Genomic DNA, 27,750 nt, shown 5'->3' with positions numbered 1-27,750 from the left:
TAGTATTTTATTTAAGAAAATAAAACTTTGCATTTTTTTGCATTGTGAATTGTTTTTTTCCTGATCATTACATGTGCCATTTTAAACCTACCTGCCATGCATATTGAAGTATCATATTCAAGAGTTTTAAATTTTGCCTCATTTCTGACAATAATCCTGTGACACGTTTGCAGAGTTTATGTTCCTAATCAGTCAACCTCAAATCATAATTATCAAAACTGCAGTAAAACTTGGATTGTGAGTAACTTGTCCTGTGAGTATTCCATAAGATAAACAAACATTCCTAATAAATTTTAACTTGATAAATGAGCGATTTCTTAAAATAGGAGTAGAATGTGATGCTAAATGTTACATGATCAGCCTGTGGTCCACCCACCCCCTTTTCTATATCTGTCTTTCTCTCTGTGGGATGGTGGGTGATCATCTCCCCAACAGCAGGAGGTTGTGGAGGAGATCTCATCTGGAAAAAAAGAGGAGAAAAAAGCAGAGGAATGCCTTCAAATGAGATTAGGGGGATGTGCTGAATATGGGAAATAATGCACAATTTTGTAGAAAAACACTGTGTGAATAAGGCTATAGCAGTGCGTAAGAGAAATCTGTTTAATGACAATGCAATGTCACATTTCCATGAAATCTCCAAAAGGATGCAAAAGCAAGTGTCACTGGATAGGTTCTTCGTTGCAGTTGCCTGCAAAGAAAAATATTGAGCCAGTGCATAGCAGTGAATCTGTTAGTGAAAGTTGTTCTACATAGTAACCCTCCTCTCTCTTGTCTCCCTCACACCAACCACACGTTTTCAAAGGTAAGTGCAGGTTAATTTATTTTTCTTTATATTTTGTATTTTCTTTATTTTATATTAAAAGTATAATCATTTTCATATGAATTTTTGGGTTGTGGAACAAATCATCTGAGTGATGATATGGGGGAATTTGCTTTGATACACAAGTCCTTTAGATTACAAGCATGTTTCCAGAAGGAATTATGCTCTCAAACCAAGATTTTATTGTTTATTGTTAGACCAAACTATATGTCTCTGTATTCTTTATAAAAAGTAAAATTAGAAGTTAATATCTGGAAGAGTATTTCAAGATTATCCATCTTAAACTTTCCTCTGTAGTAGGGGAAACTAAAGCATAGAACTTTGAGATAATTTTTCACGATATACAATAGCTTCTAAGGGGGAAAATCAAGAGGTTACTTGTACAATGTAACATATAAAGCTTAAATGGCTATAAACCAATTTATTATTTAAGAACGGCCTATTGTAAAATGATGAAGTTGTAAATTCACACCTCAGAATAACATGCATAGGAAAGGATGGGGGGTGGTGTGAAGGAGGGGTGAGTTCCACTGCACTGGGTAGCAGGTACTTAGGTGTTATCACATCTCCCTGATCTTTGACTTATAAATGCAGGAAATATATACTAATATATACAAAAGTTAAAAGAACCACAAAGGTCACTTATTCCCACATGTACTGTAGGAAGTTGAGGCTCAAAGTATTTTTCTTCTACTAGCTTCTTAGAAATTCAGATTAAAACTCATTATTTGGATTGCATTATGATGTTAGTTTCCCTCAAATTTATCTATAAACTGATGCAGTGGTAACTCAATTACTGAGATTTGGGGGAGGGGTTGGAAATCAACAAACATTCTAAAGTTTATGTAATTAAAAATAACTATATAAATATAAAGGTACAAGAATAGGCTACACTATCTCAAAAAGTAGAAACTGGTCGTGGTGGTACACAGCTGTGGTTCCAGTACTCTGGGAGGTAGGGGAAGGAGAAAGGCAAGTGGAGCCCAGCCTGGGTATCCTAGCAACACCATCTCAAAAAAACTAAAAGAAGCTGGAGGTGTAACTCAGTGCAAAAGCCCTAGTTTCAATCCACAATACTGAAAAAAATAAAAATTACCAGACAGTAGCAAAGTTCAAAGATTTTAAATTACTAAAATTAAATTTATCATTAATAAAACCAATGTGATTTTGGCACATAGATAGAAAATGGTAGTAAACATTTCAGGAAACAGATTACACATCTATAATCACTGAATTTATGACAAGAGGTATCAGTTTAGGGGAATAAAAGATGGTCTTTCAGTAAATTGTGCTGGAGTAAGGATATAGAGGGGGTAGAAACTAAGACCCCTGTCTCATACCATATACAAAAATTATTTTGAGATGGGTCTTAAACCTAATTATAAAATCTTAAACACTAAAACTCCTAGAACAGTAGTTCTTTAATGTGGTCCCAGAGTGTCTGGGTTTTACTAAGACCCCTTTAGAGAGTATGTGATGTCACGTGTTTTTATGACAGTATCATGATGTAACATGCATATACACTGCTGATATTTGCACAGATGGTGCAAAAGCAATAGTGCATAAAACTGGTACTTAAGACAAATCAAAGCAGTGGTGCCAATACTGATACTAATAGTACTAATAGTCATTGTGTTGATAATCATAATCTCATAGTGGAAAATACAAAGTTCACATTAGAATGTTCACTTGATGAAACAATAGAATTTATTCCTTTTATTAAATCTTGACTATTGAGTATATTTCCTTGTAATATTCTTTTTTAAATTTTAATTTTATTAGTACATGTTTGCAGTATATGATTGCACTCATCATAGGGGATTGGTTTGTGTACATGACACATTGTAATTCCCTCCTCCCTATGTCTCCTCCATGTCTTTACCCCCTTTCCATTTGCAAAAGATATGTCTCTCTGTGTCCTATTGCCTTCTATTTTGCTCTACTTATACTTTGGGTTTCTCATGTAAGAGAAACCATGTGATATTTAAGCATGTGTGTCTAATTTATTCCACTTAACATCATGGTCTAAAAGTGCATGCATTTTCCTAACAGTGATTCAAATTTGTGCTTTATGGCAAAGCAGTCCTGCTGTATACAAGTACCACATTTTCTATATCCATTAATCTGTTGGTGGATGTGTAGGCCCATTCCAAGATTCAGCTATTACGAGTTGTGCTGCTATGTACTTGAGTATGCATGTACCATTGTCATATGTCTTTAACTCATCTGGCTTGAATGGAATTTCCGTCTTTGGATTTATTTTTAAGGACTCTTCATACTGATTTTCATAGTGCTTGTACTAATTTATATTCCCACCAACAGTGTAGAAGTATTCCTTTTTGCCCTGTAGCCTCACCAGCATTTGTTGTTACTTGATTTCTTGATGATGGCCATTCTTTCTGTTTTTTTTTTTTGTTGTTGTTGTTTTTGTTTTTGTTTTTGTTTTTTTTAAGACAGAGTTTTACTGTGTAGTTTAGGCTGGCTTGAACTTACTATGTAGCCCAGTCTGGCCTCAAACTCTCAGCAATCCTGAGTGCTAAGGTTAAAGCATGTGCCACTATGCCTAGCTTTTTTCTGAAGTAAGATGGATCCTTAGTATTATTTTAACTTACATTTCTTTAATGGTTAATGCCTGCTGTATTGAACTTTTTTCATTTATTTATTGGCCACTTGTACTTCTGAGATGTGTCTATGTAGGAGTGAGGTGTAATTTTTTGTGTTTTTTATTTATTCTAGATATTAGTCCTCTGTCTGAGGAATAGCTAGCAAATATTTTTTCCCATTCTGTAGGTTGTCTCTTCATTCTGTTCGTTGTTTCTTCTGCTGTGCAGAGCTTTTTAATTGTATAAGATCCCATTTGTTGATTACTGATTTTTGTTTCTTGTATAATTGAAGTTCTTTTGAGAAAGTCCTTGCCTATGCCTGTTTCTTCAAGAGTTTTACCTATTTTATCTTCCACCAGATTAAGCATTTCTGTCTTGACTATGGCTATTTAGAGTTGTATATTCCTCAGTTACCTATATGGTAAATTTTTTCTTCATACTTAGAGAGTTTTCTCTTATTTCTGAAAGCAGGTTTTTTATGCCATTTTTTCTTCTAATTTTTCACTAATTCTAATTAACCTTTTGTTAGTCTTTTTTGCGTCCTCCAGCAGCTGTTGAATCCATTTTCCATATTCTCCTGTTGTTCTTAGGATATCCCTAAGTATGTGATCTCCTGCATCAATCCTGTTTTCTAGTTCCAACATTGTCCTTGCATTGGTCATACTTTCAAAAGTACTTTATATCTTCTGGATTTTGGTTTGGTACCTTCCTTTGATTCTAATTCTTTGCTAAAGTGGTCATTCATGTTTTTCATTTGTTTTGTGTAGCTCAACTAGTTTTTAACTAATGTCTTATGTAAGCTCACTTCGCTATCTGTTTAGCTATATCATCTGTGAGCATGCTGAGTTCCTTATAGGTCTGTTTGGTTATTTTTGTTTTTGAGACAGGGTCTTTCTTTGTAATTCAGGTTGGCCTTGAACTCACTATGTAGCTCAGGCTAGCCTTAAACTCAAAGCAATCCTCCTGTCTCAGCCTCCTGAGTGCTGGGATTACACGCATGGTGCATGGTGTACAACACCATGCCTGGCTGCTTTTTTTCCCCCATCTCTTCTTTAATTGTGATATAGTTCAGCTGATTGGCCTTTGATTTCTTCCCCATAGGTGCCCCAGCTTTGGTGGGATTGGGAGTTTGGGGAGACTTGACTTTTTTTTTTTTTTTTTTTTGAGACAAGCTCTTGCTATGCAGCTCACGCTGAGCTTGAGCTCACTATGTAGCCCAAGCTGGTCTCTTGTTTCAGCCTCCTGAGTGGCCTCAAACTCATGGTGATCCTCCTGCCTCAGCCTCCCAAGTGCTGAGATTACAGGCATGTGCCACTAAGCCCAGCCAAAGACATTTTGTTGTCACATTTTCTTACGTTTCCTTTTTCATGTGTGTGCTGGGGTTCACAGGTTGATTATAGTGTTTTTGTTAGTGTGGAGAACTGGGCCAGTCCCCCATTCTCTGGTTAATGTTGATGACACAAAGGCAAAGCAGATATTGACCTACAGCAAAAATCAGTTAAAACCTGAAAGTCATCCACATTAATAGAGTCAAGAGCAAAGTGGATGTTGACATACCATAGAGCAAATAAAGCTGCCTTTAACAATGGAAAAGAATCTACTGAATGCAACAGCTACACCACCATTAACAGTAGAAAATAATTCAGCAGTAATAGTATGTCAACTAAATAGCTAAAGGTTAATAAAACAATACTAGTAAGGATGGAGGGGGTGGGGAAGGGGAAAATGAAAGAAAATTTAAAAAATAAAAGGAAGATGCAAAGGATTAAAGTGAGATAAAAGATCATATTAAAGATTAAAAGAAAATTAATAGAATTAGATAAAAATAGCATAAAAGAACAAACAAGAAAGAAAAATATAGAAACCAGCAAGATAAAAAAGGACTCCCCCCTCCCACACACAAAAAAAAACAAGAAAAAGAGAAATAAATACCATCCTTTTTCTTCTGTTTTTGAATGAGTGGTTTCTTTCCAGAGTCTGCAGTATTGGAATCCGTGAGATACGAAAGTGGGAGAGCGAGTCACTACTAAGATTTACGTTGTTTCCACGCACACGTTTTTGTGTGTGAGTGCTAAATGCTGCTCTGCCTGTAATGGTGGGCATGGCAGAACAGTGGTTTCCTTTCTACGTCTGTACTCCCTGCATCTGCTTTCCATTGCTGGCCCCTGGTGTGCCCTAAGCCACATCTTTCTCTCCTAGCGTTACAGCCTGTGGGTTTGTAAAGTGCCTACCACCCTGCTGCAGAGGCCTCTCTGTCTGCACACCCCTGGCTGTGGCCAGGTTGAAGTCAAGGCATATCCCTGGTTGTGTTGGCAGATGGTGAAAGCAAAGAGAGCACAGAACTCTGTGCTAGATGTAGGCGGTGGGGTGGTAAGGGGATGGAGGCCAGGCAGTCCACTAGACTTAATGCCAGCACTTTCGTTGAATGGTTTTTTTTGTTTGTTTGTTTTTGGGGGGTTTTTTGGTACTGGAAATCGAGCTCAGGACTTTATGCTTGCCACGAAGGTGCTTGTGCTGCTGACCTATATCCCCGGCCCAGTGTCAGCACTTTCAGACCTAGTCCTTTCTGAAAGCCACCAATGACCAGCCAGGTTTCTCCAATTGGATGGCCGAACCCCTATGTCCATGGTCTGAGCTCAAACTTGTCAGGGGATCTATGTCTGGCCTGTGCCTTCTCCACAACTGTGTCTTGTGACCCACACACTGTGGTAGGGTGATGCCACAAACCCTGAGGTCTTGGTTGTCCTGTAGTTCAGTCTTACACAATGAATCCCTTCCCAAAATGACTCCTAATTAACTACTCTCAAATGTGGTTGCTACACTAGATTTGTTCTCGAGCTCTAACTTGCTGTGTGGAAGGAGTTACTTTCAGAGTAAAACTCCAATGGTTTTTTGTTGTTGTTGCCGATGTTTACAATAACCATGGGATTTTCTTGGGGCTGCCAGCCCAGTCCGTTGTTTTTCCCTGGAGCTGCCAATCCTCTTCAAGCTGGTTTTGTAATAGTGGAGACAGGTCCCTCGCCAGCAGCTGCGTTAGCTCTCTCGGCTGATTTGTTCTTTCCTGTGCATTTGTTCTGTGCTCTGTATTTCCTCCTGTCAGCTGCCTCTCAGCTCCTGAAGATCTTCTTGCTTTGTTTGGCTTTGCGTTTTGTTTTGTTTTTCTTCACCAAATTGTTATTTTCCACGTCTTGATTTCAGGTCCCAGAGAAGCTATATTTTGTTGCCAGTCTTATTCTGCCATTTTTAATCCTTAATAATCTTTTAAAACAATACTATTTTGTATTTTGTGACCCCATGGAAAGCAATCAGAAGTCACTTTTGTTGGTAACCTAAATGTGATGCTTAGCTCAAGGAAAAGCACTAGTTCAATTGAATTATGTAGAAAATAGTGTTGTTTTTTTTTTTCCCATGGAATACTATTTTTATCTAAAGAAGGACAAAAATCTGTGTTTATACAGAATTAAAGTATTTGGCAGCATTCTTTCAAAGATGAATGGAACAAAACCATTATAATTTCTATCACTGTGAGCTTGATAGGTTCCCAATAAGGCTTCTCTGGTGAGGTTAGTGATGATATTAATAGATACTATTTATTAGTGCTAAGATATGCCATTACAAAATCATGCCTGGATAAAAAAAGACCTATTCAAGTGCAAGGTAGACTGATGGATTTCATTTGTTTGTTTTTGGTTCTTCTTCCAGTACCGGGAATCGAACTCACGACCTTGCACTTGCCAGGCAGGCGCTGTGCCGCTGAGCTAAATCCCCAGCCCCTAGACCAATGGATTTCAGTGTAACAAAACATGAAAAGTTCATTGGTGTGGTTTCAAATTCACATTAAGTTTTGGTACAGTATCAAAGAATATTCCTTTAGCTATACAGGCCACTAACATGGTTTTGTCTATTGAGCTATATATTTCTGTGAGGCTAGATTTTCTTTTCTATTGCTAACATGATAAATACTACTAAATAAATCCCCACAAACAAAAACTCTTTGGGGTCCTCAATAATTTTTGAGAATACAAATGGATTATGAGACTAAAAATTTTGAGAAGTAGAATCCTAGAAGAAACCACAGGAAATCTGACTATAATCATAATAGAAAAATTATTTAGTTTGGGCTTCACCATGTCACAGACTGTCAAAAATTATATAAAAAAGAAAAAGCTTTATATGCTGGTATTCTTTTCTGTGCTGGTGATTAAACCTAAGTCTTTGCACCAGCTGGGAAGGAACTCCACCACTGAGCTGCCTACCCACCCCCAGCACCATAAACTAATTTTAAAAATGATTCCTTCACACAATTGGCCAGGAAGTCTATACAGAGATGCTTAACTTCATTACTCATCAAATGAATAAAAAGTCAAATACAGTGAGAGTGCAGGGCATTCTGGAGCAGCTACAACGAAAGAACTGACAAATGCCAAGTGCTGGCAAAGGTGTGGAATAACTAGAACTCTCACAAGAGGTTGATTGGTCAAACTAATTAGGGAAAATGTTAGCACTGTTCTTTACTAATAAAGTCATGCTTGCCTCATAATCCAGTAATTTCCTAGGGCAGTGGAGAAAAGTTTACCAAAAGACATATATAAGAATGTTTATGGTAACTATCTTACAGTTTCAAAAACTTAGAAACAAATGTCTATTAGTGAATAAATAAAATGTCATATATTCACAAAACAAAACTACTGATACATGCAGACAGATTGTACAGACATTTTGTTGAGTGAAGGAACCAGGCAAAAAGGAATTTATTCTGCATGATTGCAATTTATTCAACCTCAAGAGCATGCAAAAAGTCTACGGCAAGAAAAATCGGAACAGTGGTTATCTCTGGACAAGATTGACTTACAACAGGCATGAGGACTCTGGAAATGTGTCTCTAATGGTGGTTTCCTTGGTGTGTGTATATATATGAGTACATATATATATGTAAAAACTCACCTGTGTTCACTTAGGATGAGTATACATTGTACGTTACTGAATAAAAAAAGATTAAAGAAAGAACTATGGAAAACTGGTTTGGTGTCTCCTCTTGACTCTGCATGCTTTTTATTTTCATTAGAAGAATATGTACATAAAAATTTGGTCTGTTTTTCTCCTCTATTTCTATAACTCATTTGAATAATTTAATCTTACTGAAGTAAAGGCATAATCACACATGCTTTTTTCTAACATTAGAACTAAGTATTTCACATCGCTAGGTGAACAGGATTTAATTGCGTTAGGTGTGCTCTTCATTATTTCTTAGGAAAAACAGCTTATCTTTCTACAAGCTGCTTCCCTGTTTTTCATTTGAGTAGCTGTGTAATGAGCGTCTCTTCTCTCAGTCTGCAGTATTACTATACATAAGTGTGAGTGTATCTGCAGCTGGATTTATCATCTAATCTTCAACACATGCTACGTTTCCCTATTATATGGTATTTCCGTGATAACTTCAGATATTTTAATCATGCTTACACTTTCCAAAATCAATTGTAAAACTTAAAATGTTAATTTAAAGGCATGGTCAAAATTCCAGTGTAAACAGCACTGTGCCTACTTATAATTGTGCTGTTGCGGGAGTCCTTTGCCAGCTACGGCTTCCATCTCAACTTGGTCCCCTTTGGGGAAGCAGAGACCTGGTAAGCAGCTCTTGTAGGAAAATTACTCTTGAAATCATTAGCGAAGTCACCCTGCTGCCTTCAGACTTTCGCCTATAGTTGAAAGAGCCTGTTTAGCTTCTTCTGCTACCCCTTCTGGACAAGCTGTCCATTTGAAGGGTCCGTGCTTAGCTGTCCTGAAATGTAAATGGTCCTGTTGACAAACACAGCTTGACTATAGGGGCCACTGGCTCCAGGGGATTTTGCAGTACTGATCATCTTTCTGATCATGGACCGCATAACTGACCCTACCCTTCCCTGCACCACATGGACCAGCCAGCTCTTTCTGCCCCATGCTGGGTTTCTACTGATAAACTTCCTTTAAATTAGCAAAATATAAAAGATATTTTTCTATCATTCTTGTGTGTGTGTGTGTGTGTGTGTGTGTGTGTGTGTGTGTGTGTAGTGGGGGGTGCTGCTGAGAATCAAGCCCGGAGCTTTGCCCCAGCCCTGCCATCCTTTGGGAAAAAAAAGGTCATGGTACTGTTTGGTATCTGACTCCCCTGTTATGGGACTGTGACTTTGAGAAAATGGCATAACTTCTATGTATCTTAGTTTATTGGATGGTCTACCTATTTATTATTACTACCTGTTCTGCCTACCTTACAGCCCATTGTGAAGAACAAATGATGTTTTTATATTTCAGTGTGTTTCCATACACTTCAAAGGGCTGTTTCACATACAGTGGCAATTAGTTTTCTCTGACCTTCCTCACATTCACCTCCCGTACACTAATCAGAAATAGAGGCCTCCTCTAGGATACACTCAGCTGGTCAGTGCAGAGACCTACTTTTGGTCCTTTCTTCTTCCTGTGAGAAACTGAGGACCTGATGCTAATCTGCTTCCTAGATAAATCATGAAGTCAGCTGGTTGGTTAATCAGCATCAGTGTCCACTCAATCTTCCATACAATCCGATCAGGTACAGAATTTGGGGAAGACATGAAAGTCCAGCTTTTAACTAAGTTTGCGCTGTGCAGTCCGGTTGTTGTTGGTGTTTTGAGTGTTGCTTAATCACATTCAGATCTGTGGTCTGGAACGTGGCTGCAGCCAAGCTGTAATGGTGGAGAGCTTACAGCTCCAGGGAGCTTTCTGGGAATTCATGATTCACTGAGGTTAGATCCTTTTTTTTGTTTTTGTTTTTGAGTGATGCTGTGGGGTGAATGTGCAAATTTACATTACATATTCTTTAAAGAAAAAAAGTCTAGCAGATATCTTAGAACAGGAGACGAAAGTTGGTTAGCATGATTTGATTCCGAACCAATTTGTGTTGCTTTTTATCACCTCATTTCTGGACAAATTTAAAAAAACGTTAGCACCGTTCTCCTTGGATGCCAACGTGATTTCCAGGTGGAATACAGCTTGTGCCTCTGCCTAAATACGGCTGACATGAAACTATATTGTGGGAGGAGAGGCTTGAGCCCGGCCACCAAGAAGAAAGATGGTTCAACAGCTGATGGGAGGTACAGACTGTGCCTCACCCTTTTGGGCCAGCATAGACCAGTGTCGGGCAGTTTTGGAAGAAGTTTTTACTCTTCATAACTTTTTGAGTCTCTAAGTGTTTTTCAGAAACTAAGAAAACCCACTACATTCCTTCACTCTCTCTGCATTTAAAATTTTGTTTTTGAACCAAGAAGCTCCCAGCGGTAACCTGCCATTCTATGGTATGTATATTTTAATTTAAAATGAATTGTTGAGACTATAGTCCTTTGCCAAGTGAAATCATTGAATTCATAAAAATGAGTGGTTCTTAACAAGCTTAGGAACATACACAACAGTCCTCGATGAATCCAGCTGTTCCAGTTTAGGGAATGAAAACGATCCAAAGTCGTGCTTTGTATTGGTTGGCTTTCCACAGGCACCGTAGGTTGCGCTGTTGCTCGGGCTTACATAACTCACAATCATCTGGGTTTTGGAAAAACCTTCTGTTCTTGTTAACATGTTGAACAGTTACATGATCCTAGGCTGTGTGCTTTGCACACATATAAAAATGCACGGATAAATGTTGGATTTCCACGGCCACATAGTCTGTCTCTCTCTTCTCTGTTCAGGTTTTACCTGAACTACTCATTTCCGACTGCTAATCCAGGTTTCTCCGCCACGCACCTCATCTCACGGACAGTGAGTTTCAGTCTTTCCATCTGGAAGTGGGGAAAATAAGAATAACCCTGACTCCTTCGGGGGGCTTTCAGGATTAGTTACGGTAATGTGCGTGAAACCCTTAGCGAAGTGCCTGATGTCGAGTGCTCACTGCTTAGGTGACCAGTTCTGCCAACTTTCATGTTGTTGAGCCTCGGGACAAGATTGAGGGCAGCAGCTGCCAGTGTTAAGCACCTACTAAAAGTGTAGGCTGGGAACTTCAGTCTCATGCTTGTCCTCTAGCAGGGAGAGTGTTTGCACTTTCTATGGGTAAGGAGCTGTTTTTGTTTTCTTGATGATGGATTAAAATAATCTCCGTTCCACTCTCCAATCCTAGTTCTCTGCTGGGATTAAAACAGGGGCTTTCGTTTTTTTAAAATGAAATATCTAAGGTTGTCAGTTCAAAGCACCTCTTATTTTTGACCCCCCTTTATCTAGAAAGACAGTTGTTCTCCTCCTGTCACCAGGAGCCCAATGGCGCTCAGTTTACCCGTTAGTCCAAGTCTGATACTATTACCTGCTGTAGTGGTTGTACTTATCTCTGCAGTCTCAGCTCAATGGACCCCAAGGGTCTCCCTTTGCTTTCAGTCTACCTGAAAACAAAGAAACTCCAGCCCACCACGTCAGAGATCTGACCTGTATTCTTGGTTGCACTGCCTTCTCTATCCAGGTTTTATAGAGCTCACAGCGGGATGGTATCCCCCATGCTCCATCTCTGTAACCAACACCACTGCCTGACTTATTTGAGTTCGTGTGTTGAGGCCTAAGATTTAGTGGACACTTACTTTTGTTGACAGTGGTGCCTTACTAGTGAGGAGACATTAAAACTTGGCCATGTAAATATATGTTGCTCCTCCAAAGATTGTTTAAAAAATGCTATAGCCGAACTGTGATAAGCAAGAACTTACCATGACTTCAGGCAGGGTAAATAGTATCTATATTCATAGCACTTTCACCGGGAGACACTGGGGTCACGGGGGATCATTTCAAATCTGAATGACACTCGCCAGGCTTCTTTCTGGGACTTGTTTTGTCCTCTGAGGTCTGAGGCTCCCCCTTTCCACAGGCTGGACCTCCAGAGCATTCAGTGGTAAGGTGCTAGAGTGGAGGAACACTTGGTCACGGCCTTCCCTGGACCAAGGTGGGGCACACTCCTTGGAGCTGTGAAGTGTAGCCATAAAGGAAATAAAGCAGCTAGGGATCGCAGACTGACCACTCGGGGTAGCGTCTGAAGGCGAGGCGGCCTCCCAAGCCCCTCAGGACCCCCTGGAACTAACGACCAGAAACAACAGGGACTTGGGTGGAGAGATGGGGAGATGGAGAGGGATCTCAGCGCGGGTGAAGGTCTGCTCTTGCCTTCTCCCTGGGGCGTTTACCAGGTGGGAGCTGAGGGTCTTCTCCGTGCTGGCACTGCTCCCGGTACGCTACACAACCATGTCGTCCTCATGAAGGTGTGCTAGCTGAGGGTCAGAGAGTTTCAGCAACTTACCCTGGGTCACATAGCAACTAGGATGCATCTGGACTAAAGTCTTCTCCTTCTGTGAAGAAGGCATGTCTTTTTGGGCTGGGGTGGGAGGCATATCTTTGTCTCTTCCTTTCCCCCAGGTTTTAGACAGAGACTATCATCTAGAAGGAGAAGCATTTGGGTGTTGATCTACTGAGATCCACAGTACTTGGAGTTACAGAGGAAGCAGCTGCCACTCCCCCCCCGCAAGGAGCTGGCTCAGTGATCACCTTCAGTAATGGAAACTGCCTTCCCCAGATAGACTCTGCTTTTCCACGGGCTTCTCTGGCTGCTAAAATAAAACTGGACTAATCCCTCAACCATTCCCATAAACAGGTGGGGCTGCCTCTCAGCCCCCTTCGCCAGAGGTATGGAGAGGTCATTTTTCATGTGCGTCTGTCCCTCTGGCAGCCGCGTCTCTGACCTGCTCCAGCTGTACTGCTTCTGTTACTCGGGCTTGCTCTGCCAAGGGGCCTCTCCACAGTCACCACTTTGCTCCGTTACCCTCTCACTGAACTTGGCCTTCAGAGGGAGCCTTGCTTTTTCTTTTAAACAGCAAAGGCCACGCGCACAGGCCACAGTTAGCAAAGGCATTGTCCTACACACGTACAGATCATCTGCTACAAACTCTGGTTGTTCCCCGCTGCCCTGGCACTCCTACCAACCCCACAGACATAGCTCAGTGACTTTCTTAAATCCTCCAACCACAAAATTAGGGCCGGGGAAAGAAGTAACAACATGTACACGCAGAATTGATATTTATAAAAGCAGGCTGGTCTGGGTTTTAATTCTGCTGCACAGAACAAAACTGACCACAACACATGACTTTATACCACAAGACAGGCGCTGTCAGAGCACAACCAGGGGCACAGCACTTTCTTTTTTTTTTTTTTTTTTTTTTTGGTTTTTCTCCGGTACTGGGAACCGAACTCACGACCTTGCGCTTGCCAGGCAGGCGCTTTTGCCGCTGAGCTAAACCCCCAGCCCCAGCACTTTCAAAGCTGTTTGTCACTTACTCGAGGCACTTGTGGTTTCTAATCTAAAAAGACCCGCTAACTTGGCATGGTGGAGCATGCCTCTAATCCTAACACTCAGAAGGCTGAGTCAGGAGGATTGCCTGGGCTATACAGTGAGGTCAAGGCCCTTCTAGCGGGCCTCCATAGTCCCACAGGCATCCTCCCCTTCACACTGGTGATGTTCCCAAACAAGATTTGGAACCGGTAATGTATCTTAAAAGTATTCACCTCAGGCCACAGCAATATTTGAATGGGCTTTGTTGTTCACATTTCCTTAGTGGGTTCTTTTATTTTTATTTTTGAGATAGGGTTTTGCTCTGTAATTCAGGCAGGCCTTGAACTCACTATGTAGCCCAGGCAATCTTCCTGCTAGGATTAAAGGCATGCTCCACACTGCCTGGTTAGTGGGTCCTTTCACACTGAAAACCACGGGTGCCTTAGAAGAATTAGATCAAGTAAGTGACAAACAGTTTTGAAAGTGCCTTTAGGTGTTAAATGAACACAACCACTTAATTGGTGGCCTTCGTGGGGGCTATGGAAGCCAACAATTTTAACTTTATATTATTTTGGTTTTGTTGTGTACCCCAGATAGGCCTTGAACTCACTGTGTAGCCCAGGCTGAAATTGAACTCAAAGAAATTGTCCTGCATTAGGAAGATCAAAGTGCTGGGATTATAGTGGTACACCATCATGCCCAGCAAGGAAGCCAACAGTTTTTCAGAAATAAAGAATAACAGAAGACTCATTTATAAACTTGGGGGGCATTTTAGATAAAGCACACAGACTATTTCATAGATAGCATCTTTGTGTTTTTAAAATCAGGAAAAGCTTACCAAACAGTTTGGACAAACTTCCAAAGTATGTTTTTGAACATGATACAAATAGTTGAGAGAAAAACTAATTTTTAAAGAAAGAATGCCTGATTCACTTCTCTAATGAGTGATCAGGGCCGCAGAGGCGAGAAATGACTTCAGTTTCACAGGCAAGTACGTACGCATGCACATGTTTGAACGTCTGTTTGCTGATGACGTCATACTCCAGGCAGCAAGGGAACTTGGTCAAAATGGGACTCTTTGGAGACAGAACTGCCACGCAGCATGAGACTGCAACTGGGGCGCTGAGCTTTTCACCACCTTACTGGCGTTAGGAGAGACAGGTGCCAGAGGATACAGCACTACATTACCTGCGTTCTTTGCAACCAGAGAGGAAAATGTGTTTGCCCTGAGGTACTCCTGAGAACTTCAGGGAGAAAACCTGGAACCTTGCTCTCCATAAGTGACGGTAAAGGGCTCACTTGTAGAGGACCCCAGAGTGACCCCCTGGTTAGGGGGGCCCTGCTTCTCTGCCAGAGGTGATGTGGGCACCGAACTGAGCTGTAAGAACTGGAGGACAGGTAAGTGCTGCTCTTTTGCTGAATGTGTTCCAGGAACCCCAGTCCCGAAGGTGAGGCCTGACCGCTGGGTGCTGGTGTTTCTAGTCTCCTTGAGCTGTCAGTCATTTCTCTTCTATCTCTTGCTGCCCAGAGAATTTTCCCCATTTCCCCTCCCATCTTGGAGCTCAGCAGATCTGTGGAATAACAGGGCCTTTCCAGAATGCAGAGGTAAAGATGTGGGGTTAACACACAGTGGTGAGATGAAGATACTAAGAAAAAGGCAAGCACCCAGGCCTCGGTCCCAGTGCTGGTTACCTGTTCACAGGACCGTGGGAAACACCTGGTCCTCAGCCCTTCTAACAGTGTCCGGGACCTGGGGAGCAGGCAGCAGTCCTTCTGAGAAGGCTGCAGGCCGGGACCGCAGTGACATTTGTTCCTGCTGGGTGGGGCCTCAGGTCCACCTCTGCACCCTACGCTGAGAAATCATGTCCTCCCAGGGCCCCGGAGAACCCAGATGGCCTTTGGACATCTAGCGCAGAGGGTGTAGCAGGGGTTCGAAGGTGGCCATGCTGAAGTTTTTGGGTGGCGGGGACAAGTGGAGGGAAGAGGAGCCACATGTTGACAGGTGTCAGGTGAGGGCGGGAAAAAGTTGACTGTGTTGCATGTTTGTCCATTTCTAACTTTCACAGTTGCAAGCACGGTTGCTGTTCTTGGCGGACCAGGCTTTGCCTCCATCCACAGCCCAGGCCTCCCGTTGCTGCCTTTCTCAAAGGCTGGGCTCTGCCGGGCTCCCCTCCTTCCTGTGAATGCAGAGTTGATACCATAGAGGCGAGTGGAGCGTGAGGTCTGGGTTCATCACTGAGTCACTGTATTTTTTACGAAACAGCACCATGACGACTGCTCTCCTTTTAACACGGGAGGCTCAGAAGACAGGAATCTGGTCTCTCCGAACCACATCCAGGTCATCATCCAACGTTAACAGAACCTGAAGCGAGAGGTACAGACACACAAAAGGAGCATGAGCTATAGCCACACAAAGGCCCCACTTTCTCTGAGACCCCCATGGACTGAGCACCACCCATTCCCTTCCTTGTTTTCGTGTATTCTGCAGCTTTCTGCAATGCTTTGCCATGGACAAGCAGTCTTAATGATACAGTTCATTTATCAACTAATTTAAATGCTCATGAAAGTTCGTAATGTGCTATTCTGGGTGCTGCGGCTACGGCTGGGGTGACAGGCGAGCATCTGTCCCTCTTGAAGTGTACATTCAAGTGAAAGGTTTAGACATGAAGCAAAGAAGTCGAGTAAAATGTTGACTATCAGGCTGTAATATGTACTAAGGATAAAAACTAAACTGAGGAAGGAATATAGGAAATATGATTTTAAAAAAAATGAAGTTGGACAGAATGGCCTGAGAAGTCATTGCTTACAAGGTGATGTTTAGGTCAAGACCTAAAGGAAATGAAGTCTGACTGCATTGAGTTTTTCTATATTAGACAGGGACCTTTCGCCTTCATTTCTAGTTCTCCAGGCCACTGCTTTCCCACGTGGATCCCTAAGCTCCACTTGTGTTGTCTCTGTCTCCCTCAGGAGGGTGGCAGTCCAAAAGAGAAGCCCCAAGGAATGTTTACAGATTGGAGGAACCTTCCAAACTGGCCACCAGGGGGCAGCCCCGCTCCACTGTGAGGCGGTATGGCCCGAGCTCTCCAGAGGACAGTGCTAGGAGCCCAGGAGTCTAGCAGTGTACAGAAACCAACAACTTCTAATTTAGAAACGTTAAAAGTATGATTAAAGGGTGCTGGGAACCATCACCCTAGGTTGACGTGAATAAGCATGGCTTCTGGGAAAGGGTTTGGGCAAAACATGGCGGGACTATGGGAGAGAACTGAACATAAGGTACTTGTTAGAAGGCAATGGAGCCAGGAGGCTGCACTGAGCGCCCCTGGGGATCCATAAAATACTCATAAAACTTGCAGTGAGACTGCAGGAGGGGGAGGAAGGGAACAGTCCAACGTTAGAGGAATGTGAGCACCAGCTGTGGCTCCTGGGGGAAATTCTGGGCGTATGAGTCTAATAACCAGTTCGGTCCAAATGTGCTGTGCAATTTAGGAAAACAGCTTTGTCACTCTGTGTCTGAAGCTATTAAAAGACAAAAGGGAAGTGAAAATAAAGATCCCACTGAAGGATACAATATAAAAAAAGAAATAAAATGATCTGTATATTGAATTATAATAAAGAACTGGAGTGGGAAAATAGGAATATAAAAAGGATATGAAAATGAGTAGAAGAGCAAAAATGAGAAGCAAAGTAAGAAGAAAGCCACAAAAAGAAACGATAAACTCACCAAGAATGAGAAAAACAGGGCGGTAGCAGAGAGGAAGTGCCAGATGTCATGGTCGTCAAAGAAATCCAGCAGGATGCACTCGCGGTTCTTCTCCCTGGATTCAGCTGGGGTTCCCTGGAGGAAGGGAAGGCAGGACGTAGACAAGATTTTCACTTGCCTACTGCTTCAGTGTGTCCCATGCAGGAAGCTATGAAAATGCTACTCAGTGGCTCAAAAAGTCAGCCTCCAAGAAGACACACCTCCACACAAGAGCTCGTCTGCAAATGTATACAGCAGAGTCACTCATACGAATAAAAAGTGAAAACTACCCAAATGTTAATCAACATGTGAATGGGAGATACAATATCTCTATCTCCACATCGTGTAGTATATTTTAGGAGCCAGGAGACATGGAGCGCTAACACAGCTGGCTCCATGGATGAACACAAAGAACATTTTACTGAATTAAAGAAGCGGATGCAAAGGACACACGTTGTGTGATCTTGTTTATTTCAAAGGTCCTGAATAAACAAACCTACGGGGACAAAAGCAAACAGTGGTGGCCCTTGACTGTAATCCCAGCAGTTAGGTGGCTGAGGCAGGAGGATTACATATTTCACTTCTGCCTGGGCAACTTAGCAACTTAGTGAGATCCTGTCTCAAAAAGAGGAAAAAAAAAAAGATGCAGGTGTGGCTCTGTGCAAAAGCCCTGAGTTCAGTCCCCACTAAGAGGAAAAACTGTGATTAGAAAGATGAAAAAGATCTGCTCATCAAGGTTTTGCACATGTTATCCACCTACTTGGAACAGAATCATAATGCACTGCATAACGAAGATCGAATTTGCAGTGTGTGTAGCGCTTACAAATTTATGAAGCGTTGACCACATGCTAATTTTCGGCATTCATGTGTGGATGCTACAATCAACCCTTTTTGGCAAAAGTTTTCATAATTAAAGCCTGGGGGAAAAAAGATAAAAAGCAACATGCACAGCAGGAGAGGGAGGTAGAAAGGTCAAAGAGGCAAAATGGAGAGGGAACTGCATGGAAGAGAACGGTGCCCTTACCTCCCAGCTGCTGAGGTTCTGGAAGAAAAAATACAGGGCAGCGGCCCACACCACTGCAGTGGCCACGATGCAGAAGAGGGGCACGAGGAGGACCTTCTCAGAGCTGCGGAGCTGTGGGGAGACACAGGGGTGGGGGGTTGGCACCACCCCCACTGCCCTGCTGGGGACTGGGGTACTGCAGCTCTCACGCCCCGCTTACCTTCATGATGATGTAGAAGGCCAGATACAGCAGCAAGTTGCAGATGAAGATGCCCAGCATGTAGGACGCAAAGTCCCTGGGCCGGTAGATCAACCCAAAGAGGGCGCTGAGGACACAGGGGAGAGATATTGGCGGTAGAGAAGATGGAGCTGTAACATTGTAACGTTGTCTGTTTTTTTTTTTTTTTTTTTGGTACCGGGAATCGAACTCAGGACCTCACGCTTGCCAGGCAGGTGCTGTGCCGCTGAGCTACATCCCCAGCTCCTATGTTGTCTGCTTTTTTTCACTACTTGACCTCTATGTTTTTGGGAAGAGGGGTTTATTTAAAAACTACTTTAACAAACATTCATGTGTTACTTAAGAGTGGGTTATGCTGTAAGAAATGCATCATTAGACGATTGTGTGTGACTGTCGAAGTATACTAAGACGACCACTGTCTGAGGCAACAGCATCTGACAGGCCTGGTGTTGAAGGCGCGATCCTCCGCCGGCTGAAATGTCATTGTCTGGTACCTGACTCTACAGTTAACTTCTACTGCACTACATCTTCAAATCATGAATTTCTAATGGTGATGCAATGTGCCCATGGAACGATGTACTATAAGGAATCATCTCTCTCTGATTGCAACCCAGGGTTTTCCCAGCACTCTTAGGGTCTTTCATGATTATAAACAACACTGTCACAAAAAAATGAATACCGTCGACATATTTTTTTCCACTTAAGATTAGTTTCTTACAATAGATTACCAGAAGCAGAATTAACTCCAATAATTGGTTTGACACATACTAAAAAAAAGCTTTGCTGGCTGTCCATTCTTAAATTAACACCGAAGTTTATTTTGGTTGAGGTTTAGCTTTAATTTTGTTTTGAATTTCTATTCATTTATAACAAAACATTGCATAACTCTGCCTTAGCTTTTTACTTGAAATTGTTTTTAATAAAAGCACATCCATACGTATTTCTGTGATTGTCTCTACCGGGTAATCCAGCATCAGGCTGTCGTCACACCTCATACACCTTTGGAAGCCCCGGATCGCACCAGCTCTCTGAGAGCAGACAGCCATTCACCTTGCCCTGTGAGTGGACTGTGGCTTTGGTTTTGATTATGTGGGAGGGAGAGACAAGCCAGGTGGTTCTGAGCCCTAGGGACACGCTCATGAGCCGTCCATAAAGTGCCCTGTTTCACAGCGTCACCGGAGCTGTATTGCTCCCTAAAGGGTGGCCCCAAAGGCATTGTAGGAGACCACTGCTCATGTCATCTTGACTTGTCCCAAATAGAATGGGAATCCTTTAATGGTACGGACCTTACCCTAGGGTAAACCCTGTGTGATATTATGGGCAATTTCTTCCAAAAGCTCTGACCCCTGAGTGAGATTTAAGTCTCCATGGCTCAGATGTGAAGGCAGGCCTCTTTCTTCATTCCTTTGTCTGTCTTATTTCCCTGAGCATTGCTTGGGCAACATTTTTGTTTACACACTGACTATCCCAAGCATTGCTTGGGCACGTGTCATTTTAACCAGTTGACTCTTGTACTGAAAAAACTTGATAAAATTGTCTTTTTTATAGTTCCTGTTATATTATTTTATAAAATTAATAGAAAATGTAACTGCTGATCATCCTGTATTTAAATAACTGGACTGCAAAGTGGATAATGTGGTCTAGGAGCAGGAAATCACCTTTCTGTCAAAGGTCTCCGACCCAGACGACCATAGCAGCTAGGAGCCAAGAGTAAGAGCAGCTAAACTTACTTATGCTTTGGGAGATCAGTAAAATATCTCCCACGGTCAGAGTGAGAATAAATTGCATAAACTGATTTCAGCAGCAAAAAATACATCTCTTGTCTTAGAGTCCATGTGAGGGGAAAAGGCCATCAGACAATGAAGGGACAAAGAGGAAGGAAAATGAGATGGCAGAGTAGAAACAGGAGACCCGGGGGGAAAGGCAGAGATGGGAAGGTCTCTCCCTCTCTCCTCTCTGTCTCTCCTCGCTCTTCTTTTCCCTCTCTTACAAAAACATACTTAGCAAGAAAGAGATTCTGCAGAAAGGAATGACTGCTGTGGAGACTTTACGGAAAGTTCTCGGAAATGGCTTAAAACTGTGTTGCCTTTTGCACCTATTGGATCTGACTATCATCTATCTATCTACCATCTATCTGTCTATCTATCTGTCTATCTATCTATCATCTACATCTATCATCTATCATTATCTATCATCTGTCTATCATATCATCTGCCTTTCTATCATCTATCATATCTATCTGTCTATCATCTATCATCCGTCTATCTACCTATCATATCATCTATCATATCTATCATATCTACAATCTATCATCTATCTATCATATCTATCATCTATCATATCTATCATCCATATCTATCATATCTATCATCTATCATTCCTATCTATCTATTGATCTATCATCTATCTACCTATCTCCCATATTTATCATCTATCATCTAATCTATTCACCATAGATGTTTGTCTGTTGAACAAAGGAGCTCATTCAGTGGATCAGCCCTTTAGGAGAAGCTCCTATTGGTACCTGAGAGCCTCCTATTGCTTTCTTTGCAGAAAAAAAAAATAGTCTTTCTTTGGAAAAATATAAAAATTTAGTAAATGCTGCATCTAATTACAATAATTATTGTACCAAGTAATTTTCCTTAAGTGAACTCTGTCATGCATAATTTACAGTATAAGTAGAACAAAATGCCATGATAAAAGTCATTGAGTATAAGACTTGTAATAAAAAGGCATAAAATATATTTATACATAAACCCCTTTCAAAGAACAAGGGAAAACCTGAGCCTTCCGTACAGGGCAACAGGCAGAGCAGTGCCCATGCAAGTACAGGTACTGTACCGACTCAAAGTCAAGCGCTAGCAACACTGGATTGCTACTCTTTTGCTATACATTACATACAGACAGATAGTACAGGCAACGTGGTGAACAGAATGTGCAGATTAACTTAGCACACACCCCCGAACATCAAGGTGAAGCTGTCTGGAGGAAAGGTACTGCCAGGTCTTTCTGCAACTGTTTGTGTTGTTGTGGGGTGTAATGTAAAAAAATTACAACAAAAACGAAGAACTGTCACTCCAGCAAAAACACAAGTTTGGGCCACGAGGCAGTGATTCCAGCGGGCCTCAGCCACTGGACCGTGGCATACGAGGGCCAAAGATGTGGCACCTAGCTCCCAGGGCGAATCTGGGGCTCCACAAGGAGGCTCCCCGCTCCTTCATGACGGATCATCCCATCAACGTGACAACCCCAAATGGCGATGATGCTACAGCACAGCCAGCCCTCGGGACTTTCATGATAAACAGAGCAGCAGAGGGGAAACTGCACCAACTTCTGCATGTGTCAACGGCAGGGCACCGTTTCCCAGTCTGTCTTCACTTGGAAAAATGCAGTGCAAAGCATGAAGAAATCATTAATGCACTCCCAGCCCAGCTCCTAAGTTCAGACAGAGCAATTAAAACTTCCTCTCTCTCTCTTCTGCATGTAAAGCAGCACACCCATAAACTGGGGGTGGGTGGAGGGACTCAGCTGCTCAATAAATATCAGCAAAGACTCCTGTTCGGGTGGAACACACACAGTTTCTCTCAGTTTATGGATTTCAGATCCTTAGAAAGTCATATGGTATATACTGCAGTCTCTCAAACACAGCATCCTGAATGGCCAAGAGTGGTCATATTTTTATAAATAGTTCATTTTTAAAAATCTCAGTACCCAGCTCATGCAAAGTGAAAATCAACCTTCCCCACCCCCTGAATGCCCAAAGGCCACTGTGTTCTTAGACTTCGTCTTCTCTTCGGTTTTATTTTCCTTGAAAACATTTTGTGGCTGCCGCTTATTGCTTAGGTCCAAGACAAGTCACATCCCAGTTAACCAAAGCCGGATCCCAGAGGCTCAGCTGTCCTCTGCCTTGCCCAGAACCCTGCTCTCATGCAGACAGTGTGGGAGGAAAAAGGCCTTTGTATTAAGTCTCTAGAATGAGCACAGACTTAGTCTTTCCTTCATCTCAGATGTCTTTGTGAAAATGACAGTCACAGAACGCCAAGCCGCAGCATTGCAGACGATAATAAAAACAAAAACATATTTTCCTAAGCTACTTACAAGGACCAGTTTACCAGGTTCCCCACAATCAGCAGCACCATTCTGTCCTAGAAAAAAGGAGAGAAGACACCAAATAAGGGGCTGTACACACCACTTTTCTTTTAAACCTACAGTAGCAAAAGCATCAACCAGAGGAAAGTGATTGCTTGTTGAAAGACAGGTTCTCTGGTTAGAAGAGCGCCCCGCTGCGCTCTGACACAAGTCCTCTGCAAGGATGGAACAGCGAGGCCTCTGACTGCACACGGACACAACTGGGTCCTTGTAAACAAAAGTGGCCAGCAAAGCAGACTTGGCTGTTTTCCCTTAGGTTTAGTGGATCTGGGTGGCACAGCCCACTTCTCGGCGGGGAGACTGGTGGTGTGCGCCAATTACCTAGTAGTTAAGAGTTCTGCCACCACGTGACTGCTTCTCTGGTTTGTGTTCCGCGGTTGCCTCCACTGCAACTGTCAGGGCCAACTGTGGGAGTCAGTTTTGCACTCATTACTCTGGCTCCAAGGAGGTCCTGCACCTCCCAGGCTCTTGGTCTCTGCAAAGCATGGTCTGGACACTAAAGTTACTAAATAAGGGAGAAAATGCAGAGGATTGGTCCATCTGAAAAGGGCAGTTCTCTGGTAGATATTTATCCACAATCTGTTTCTGCTCCTCTGCATACTGCTTAAAGCTTTCAGGTGTTATTTAATTACCCTTTAATTTGCACAGCTGCTTATTAACTTTTTAAAAATGATGACTTTCTGTTTTGTAGGGGGTCCATCTAATTTGGAGGAAATGTCTTCACTTAAAGTACAAACACTAATCACCTACTAGGATGGTCTACAACCCAAACACCGACACCACTGAAACGCTGGAGCAATAGGAACTTTCATTCATTGTTCGTGAGAATGCAAAGTGGTACAGTCCTTTGGAAGAGAGTTCGGCAGTTTCCCAGGAAACAAAACACATGCTCACCATGCGATCTAGCAATTGCTGTCCTCGGTATTTATTCAAAAGAGTTGAAAAACTACGTCTGCATAAAAGCCTGCACATGATCGTTATAGCAGCTTTCTTCATGATTACCAAAACTTGGAAGCAACAAGGGTGCCCTTCAGTAGGTGAATGGATAAATAAACCGTGGTACCTTTGGAAAGTGGACTACTTTTCAGCGCTGACTTGAGCTACAAAGCCATGAAAAGAGGACCTTAGATGCACATTACTAAGTAAAAAAAGCCAATATGAAAGGTGACATACAATATGATTCCAGTTACATGACATTCTGGAAAAGACCAAAGTATGGAAACAAAAAATTAGAGCTTGGCTGGGGTTGGGCTGGAGGGAGAGATGAATAGGTAGAATGCTGAGGAGCTTTAGGGCAGTGAACTGATCTGTATAGTATTTTAACAGTAAATACAGGACACTATATATTTGTCAAAACACATAAAATATATAATACAAGAGTGATGCTTTGAGTAATGATGTGTCAGTACTGCTTCACTGATTGCAATCCATGTACCATTTGCTGGGAATGGGAAATTTCTGTATTGTTTGCTCAATTTTGCTGAACAGCTGAACCTAAAACTACTCTAAGGATCAATTAATATAATAACAATAACAATAAACCATCAAAACATTAAATGTTTGGAGTTCACACCCGAGGCATACGTAATTCTGGAAATCCTCACGGAGGCTGATAGGCTTTTTAATTCCCACCTGAGCAAAATCGTTCAGCCTCAGTTCCCTGAGCATTTTAGTGCCTGTAGGCCTAAGCTCTGGAGCACTAAAAGATACCACATTCCTATATGTAAAGGTCTTTCTGATTAGAAAAGACGAGCAGGTACTTGGTGGATTCTTTTGTGCCAGGCCTAAGCGTATCGCTGGACCTGAGCACAGCACCATGTAAAGGCTGGGGCAGTGAGATCAGAGGGGGCGAGTAGTCTTCCGAAGTCACTGGGCAGCAAGCTGAGACAGGGCTGGGCTGGAGCCCTCCTATCTAGGCTCAGGTAGAGATAAACAATTTGCTAGAAACTAGAGGGGGGTGGGGAACGTTTAAAAGTATATTTTAACCATTAAGAAATAATCACAGTTCAGAAATTTTTTTCTCTTAATAACACAGAAATACATAATGTTGACAGCGTAAGTTACTAATAAAGCGATTAGAATGAAAACATGTTCCAGTTTGCTTGGGACAGTCCTGGTTTATACCTGCTGTTCTGGTATACTATTAATAGAACGCCCTTTCATGTTCAAAAGGGTTCTTCTTCGGACGAGTCTTTATATGGACACTCTGTTTTGATTCTCTGCCATAGCAATGATATGTATTTTTTCCTTCTTTTTCTTCACAGACTGCCAAATATTTCATTGCAAAACTGGGACCATCTAGGCTTTTCTTTATGAAAAAGAGGAAGTAACATGTTTCTTCTTCTACCAACTGGATCCCAGCCACTCTGGCCATCTGTCCCTTTTGATTTTTGGAGCTCTGAGTGACTGCCCCAAGCCTGGCCCTCCTGCAGCTCTGCTACTCTCTGGGAGAAAGCCAAGGCACATAGCAAACACACATACCATGTAGAGAGGTCGGCTGCACTGCTGGATACAGTCCGTGTAGAACACCATAGCAGCCCGCTTGAAAATCCCCAAATCTGCAGATGACACGATTGCACGGTAAGAATGTTTAACCAGAGAAAGTACACATCTTGGGGAATAGCTCAGCCTTGGGGGCTAAAATGATGCTGTCTGTGTTGTATTAATGTGTATACAATGCTTTGCGCCTGACAGGTGAGCAATATATGTTGGCATGGAGGAGTGCGTATCGGATGGCAGAAAGGCAAGCATGTGGACGTGAATAACAGGCACCCGCAAGTAACACGAGTGCCTTGCAGTCCTTATTCTGTGCCCTTTTGTTTAGGGTTTACTGTTATGTTCACCCTCAATTCACCTTAAAACCTCTGATGTCCTGTGAGGATGGGAAATCTTAACCTGTAAAAGCCCCTACCTATGTTTGTCAGTGCAATTATGAGTTTGTAAGAACTCAACCAAGGGAGCCAGGGCTGTACTAAGCATGTCCAGCAAGCCTATCTCTGGATACATTAGTCAAAGGAATGTAAGTGAAAATGGGGAGGAGAGGCTGGGGATTTAGCTTAGCGGCACAGTGTCTGCCTGGCAAGCGGAAGGTCGTGAGTTCGATGCCCGGTACCGGAAAAAAACCAAAACCAAAAAAAAAAAAAAAGAAAAAGAAAATGGGGAGGAAAAGCCAGGAAAGGTTTTAAAAAATGCAGTCCTGCAAAACAAAGGTATGGATGCAATGCGTGTGTATGTTATAACTGTTATATGAACAGAGTCAAGTTCAAGGTCAAAGCGCTGTCCTTCAGGGAGCTATCCCCATCTCTGACATCAAATGCATGAGTGGATCTGCCCAGAGCAGGCATTTCAGAGTGTGGGTCCCAGCTGTGTTGGGAATGCTTCCCCTCTTCTGGGCCAGGCCACAGTGAATTCAGCTGGGGAAGAAGGGTGTGCTCGTGTGACACCCCAGAGGGAGCACAGGGACCTCTGGAGCCCCTCGCTGTCTCCCTCATCCCGCCCAACCTGGAAGAGGGTGCTCAGGGGCAGACAGGCAGGTGGCCGTGAGGAGAAAGCAAACCTCGGGAAGGGTGGCAGGACGTTACCTGTGTCAGACACATCTGCATCAGTGGGAGCAGAGAAGAAATTAGAGAAAGAAGTGATTTAGAAGAAGAAAGCTAAGCAGGCAAACAACTGGTCATCTCACTTTTTCCTCAAAATGATAACCGTACTATCACTTTCTAGTTATAAACATGTTTGCTCATCACAGAATCTATCTGCCTGCCCCTAACATCCAGAAGTTTACTCTTCAAGGAGTGAGTTGAGATTTTTTTTTTCTCTTTTCTATCTGCTTTTGCCATTTACACCCTATCCTCTCTCAGGAGCGATCTCTCAGGTCCTGTTCTAGGGCTCTGGAACCAAGGGACACAGTAGTGATCTGGGCTTGTACAGCGCTTCTAGTTTAGAAATAAACGCTCTATCTCATCACTGCTGCCTTTCCTATGTTTGTATGTGCTCTCTTGTATAGCCCGGGACGTGCTACACCATTGTGTCGTGTTACAGACGTGCGCCACCATGCCTGGCAATTTGAAAATAGTTGAACTTTGCACAGGTCGTCTTCCAGAGCCTTTTTCCACTTGCCCTGTGTCGCTGTCCTGCACCCTGTGGAGAGGTCGCTAACACCAGTGGGCTCCCTTATTTTCCTTGGATGTGGACAATGGAGCCCCAGCAGGACACTTCAGGGGAAGGAAAGTGAGCTCGGAGCAGTTACTTTCTGGGTGCTGCGGCTGTGAGGTGATCTGAGGTGGGGAAGGTCTCAGCCGAAAGCCTCTGCCCATTTCAGTGACTTCCTCTCCATGACACATTTTGGCAGCTACTTCCTCCCTGTCCTTTGGGTTTGCGGACGGTGAAGGCTTCACTGCTGCCTACTCACCCACATCTCGTGAAGGGGTCTTTTGTGCATAAACTCCCATCAGTCTTTGCTTCTGAAATCTTTATCCTGTTGGGACCTTCATAAAGCATTACATGGCCATAACATGAGATGCCGAATCCTTCCTCATGTGAAAGCACAGAGCCAGAGGTGAGATGAGCAGCTTTGTTCTGTGTGCGTCCAACCGCGGCTCACTTTTACTGTTTGCTTTTCTTTTTAGTGAAGAGGAATTGTCTTGAGTCACATATAAGATGTATAAGATGTTTAATATATATGTAGCAAACTTCTTTTAAAAATATTTTATCATTATATTTGAAAAAAAGGGCCAAAAAAAGTGGGTTGCAGGTTGGACATGCTTTTAAGCGACCAGGAATTCTAAATTGAACCTGGACATTCTAGGTTGTAATAAAGATATATTTACCTCTCTCTCTCTTTCTTTCTTTCTTTCTTTCTTTCTTTCTTTCTTTTTCTTTCTTTCTTTCTTTTTCTTTCTTTCTTT

The 27,750-nt window shown here is 42.5% G+C and overlaps 1 protein-coding gene and 1 pseudogene across 1 annotated transcript in view; both read right to left on the bottom strand.

Moving 5' to 3' along the window:
• Positions 1–8,608: 8,608 nt before the first annotated feature.
• Positions 8,609–10,830, bottom strand: LOC106148686 (annotated as a pseudogene).
• Positions 10,831–14,235: 3,405 nt separating this feature from the next.
• The window catches only part of Sidt1 (SID1 transmembrane family, member 1), a gene marked incomplete at its 5' end in the record, with an annotated part of 98,768 nt that continues 85,253 nt past the window's right edge, over positions 14,236–27,750 (bottom strand). Inside the window, 7 exon segments of the mRNA XM_005386616.2 lie at positions 14,236–16,079; positions 17,439–17,552; positions 18,481–18,591; positions 18,680–18,785; positions 22,796–22,842; positions 25,328–25,404; positions 26,428–26,442. Coding sequence (XP_005386673.2) covers positions 16,017–16,079; positions 17,439–17,552; positions 18,481–18,591; positions 18,680–18,785; positions 22,796–22,842; positions 25,328–25,404; positions 26,428–26,442 — 533 coding nt within the window.

The sequence above is a fragment of the Chinchilla lanigera genome, unplaced genomic scaffold, assembly GCF_000276665.1.
Source record: "Chinchilla lanigera isolate Chin_1 unplaced genomic scaffold, ChiLan1.0 scaffold00026, whole genome shotgun sequence".
In the NCBI taxonomy this organism is placed as follows: domain Eukaryota; kingdom Metazoa; phylum Chordata; class Mammalia; order Rodentia; family Chinchillidae; genus Chinchilla; species Chinchilla lanigera.
The sequence above is the reverse complement of the archived record's forward strand: the minus strand, read 5'-3'. Positions and strand labels throughout refer to the sequence as shown.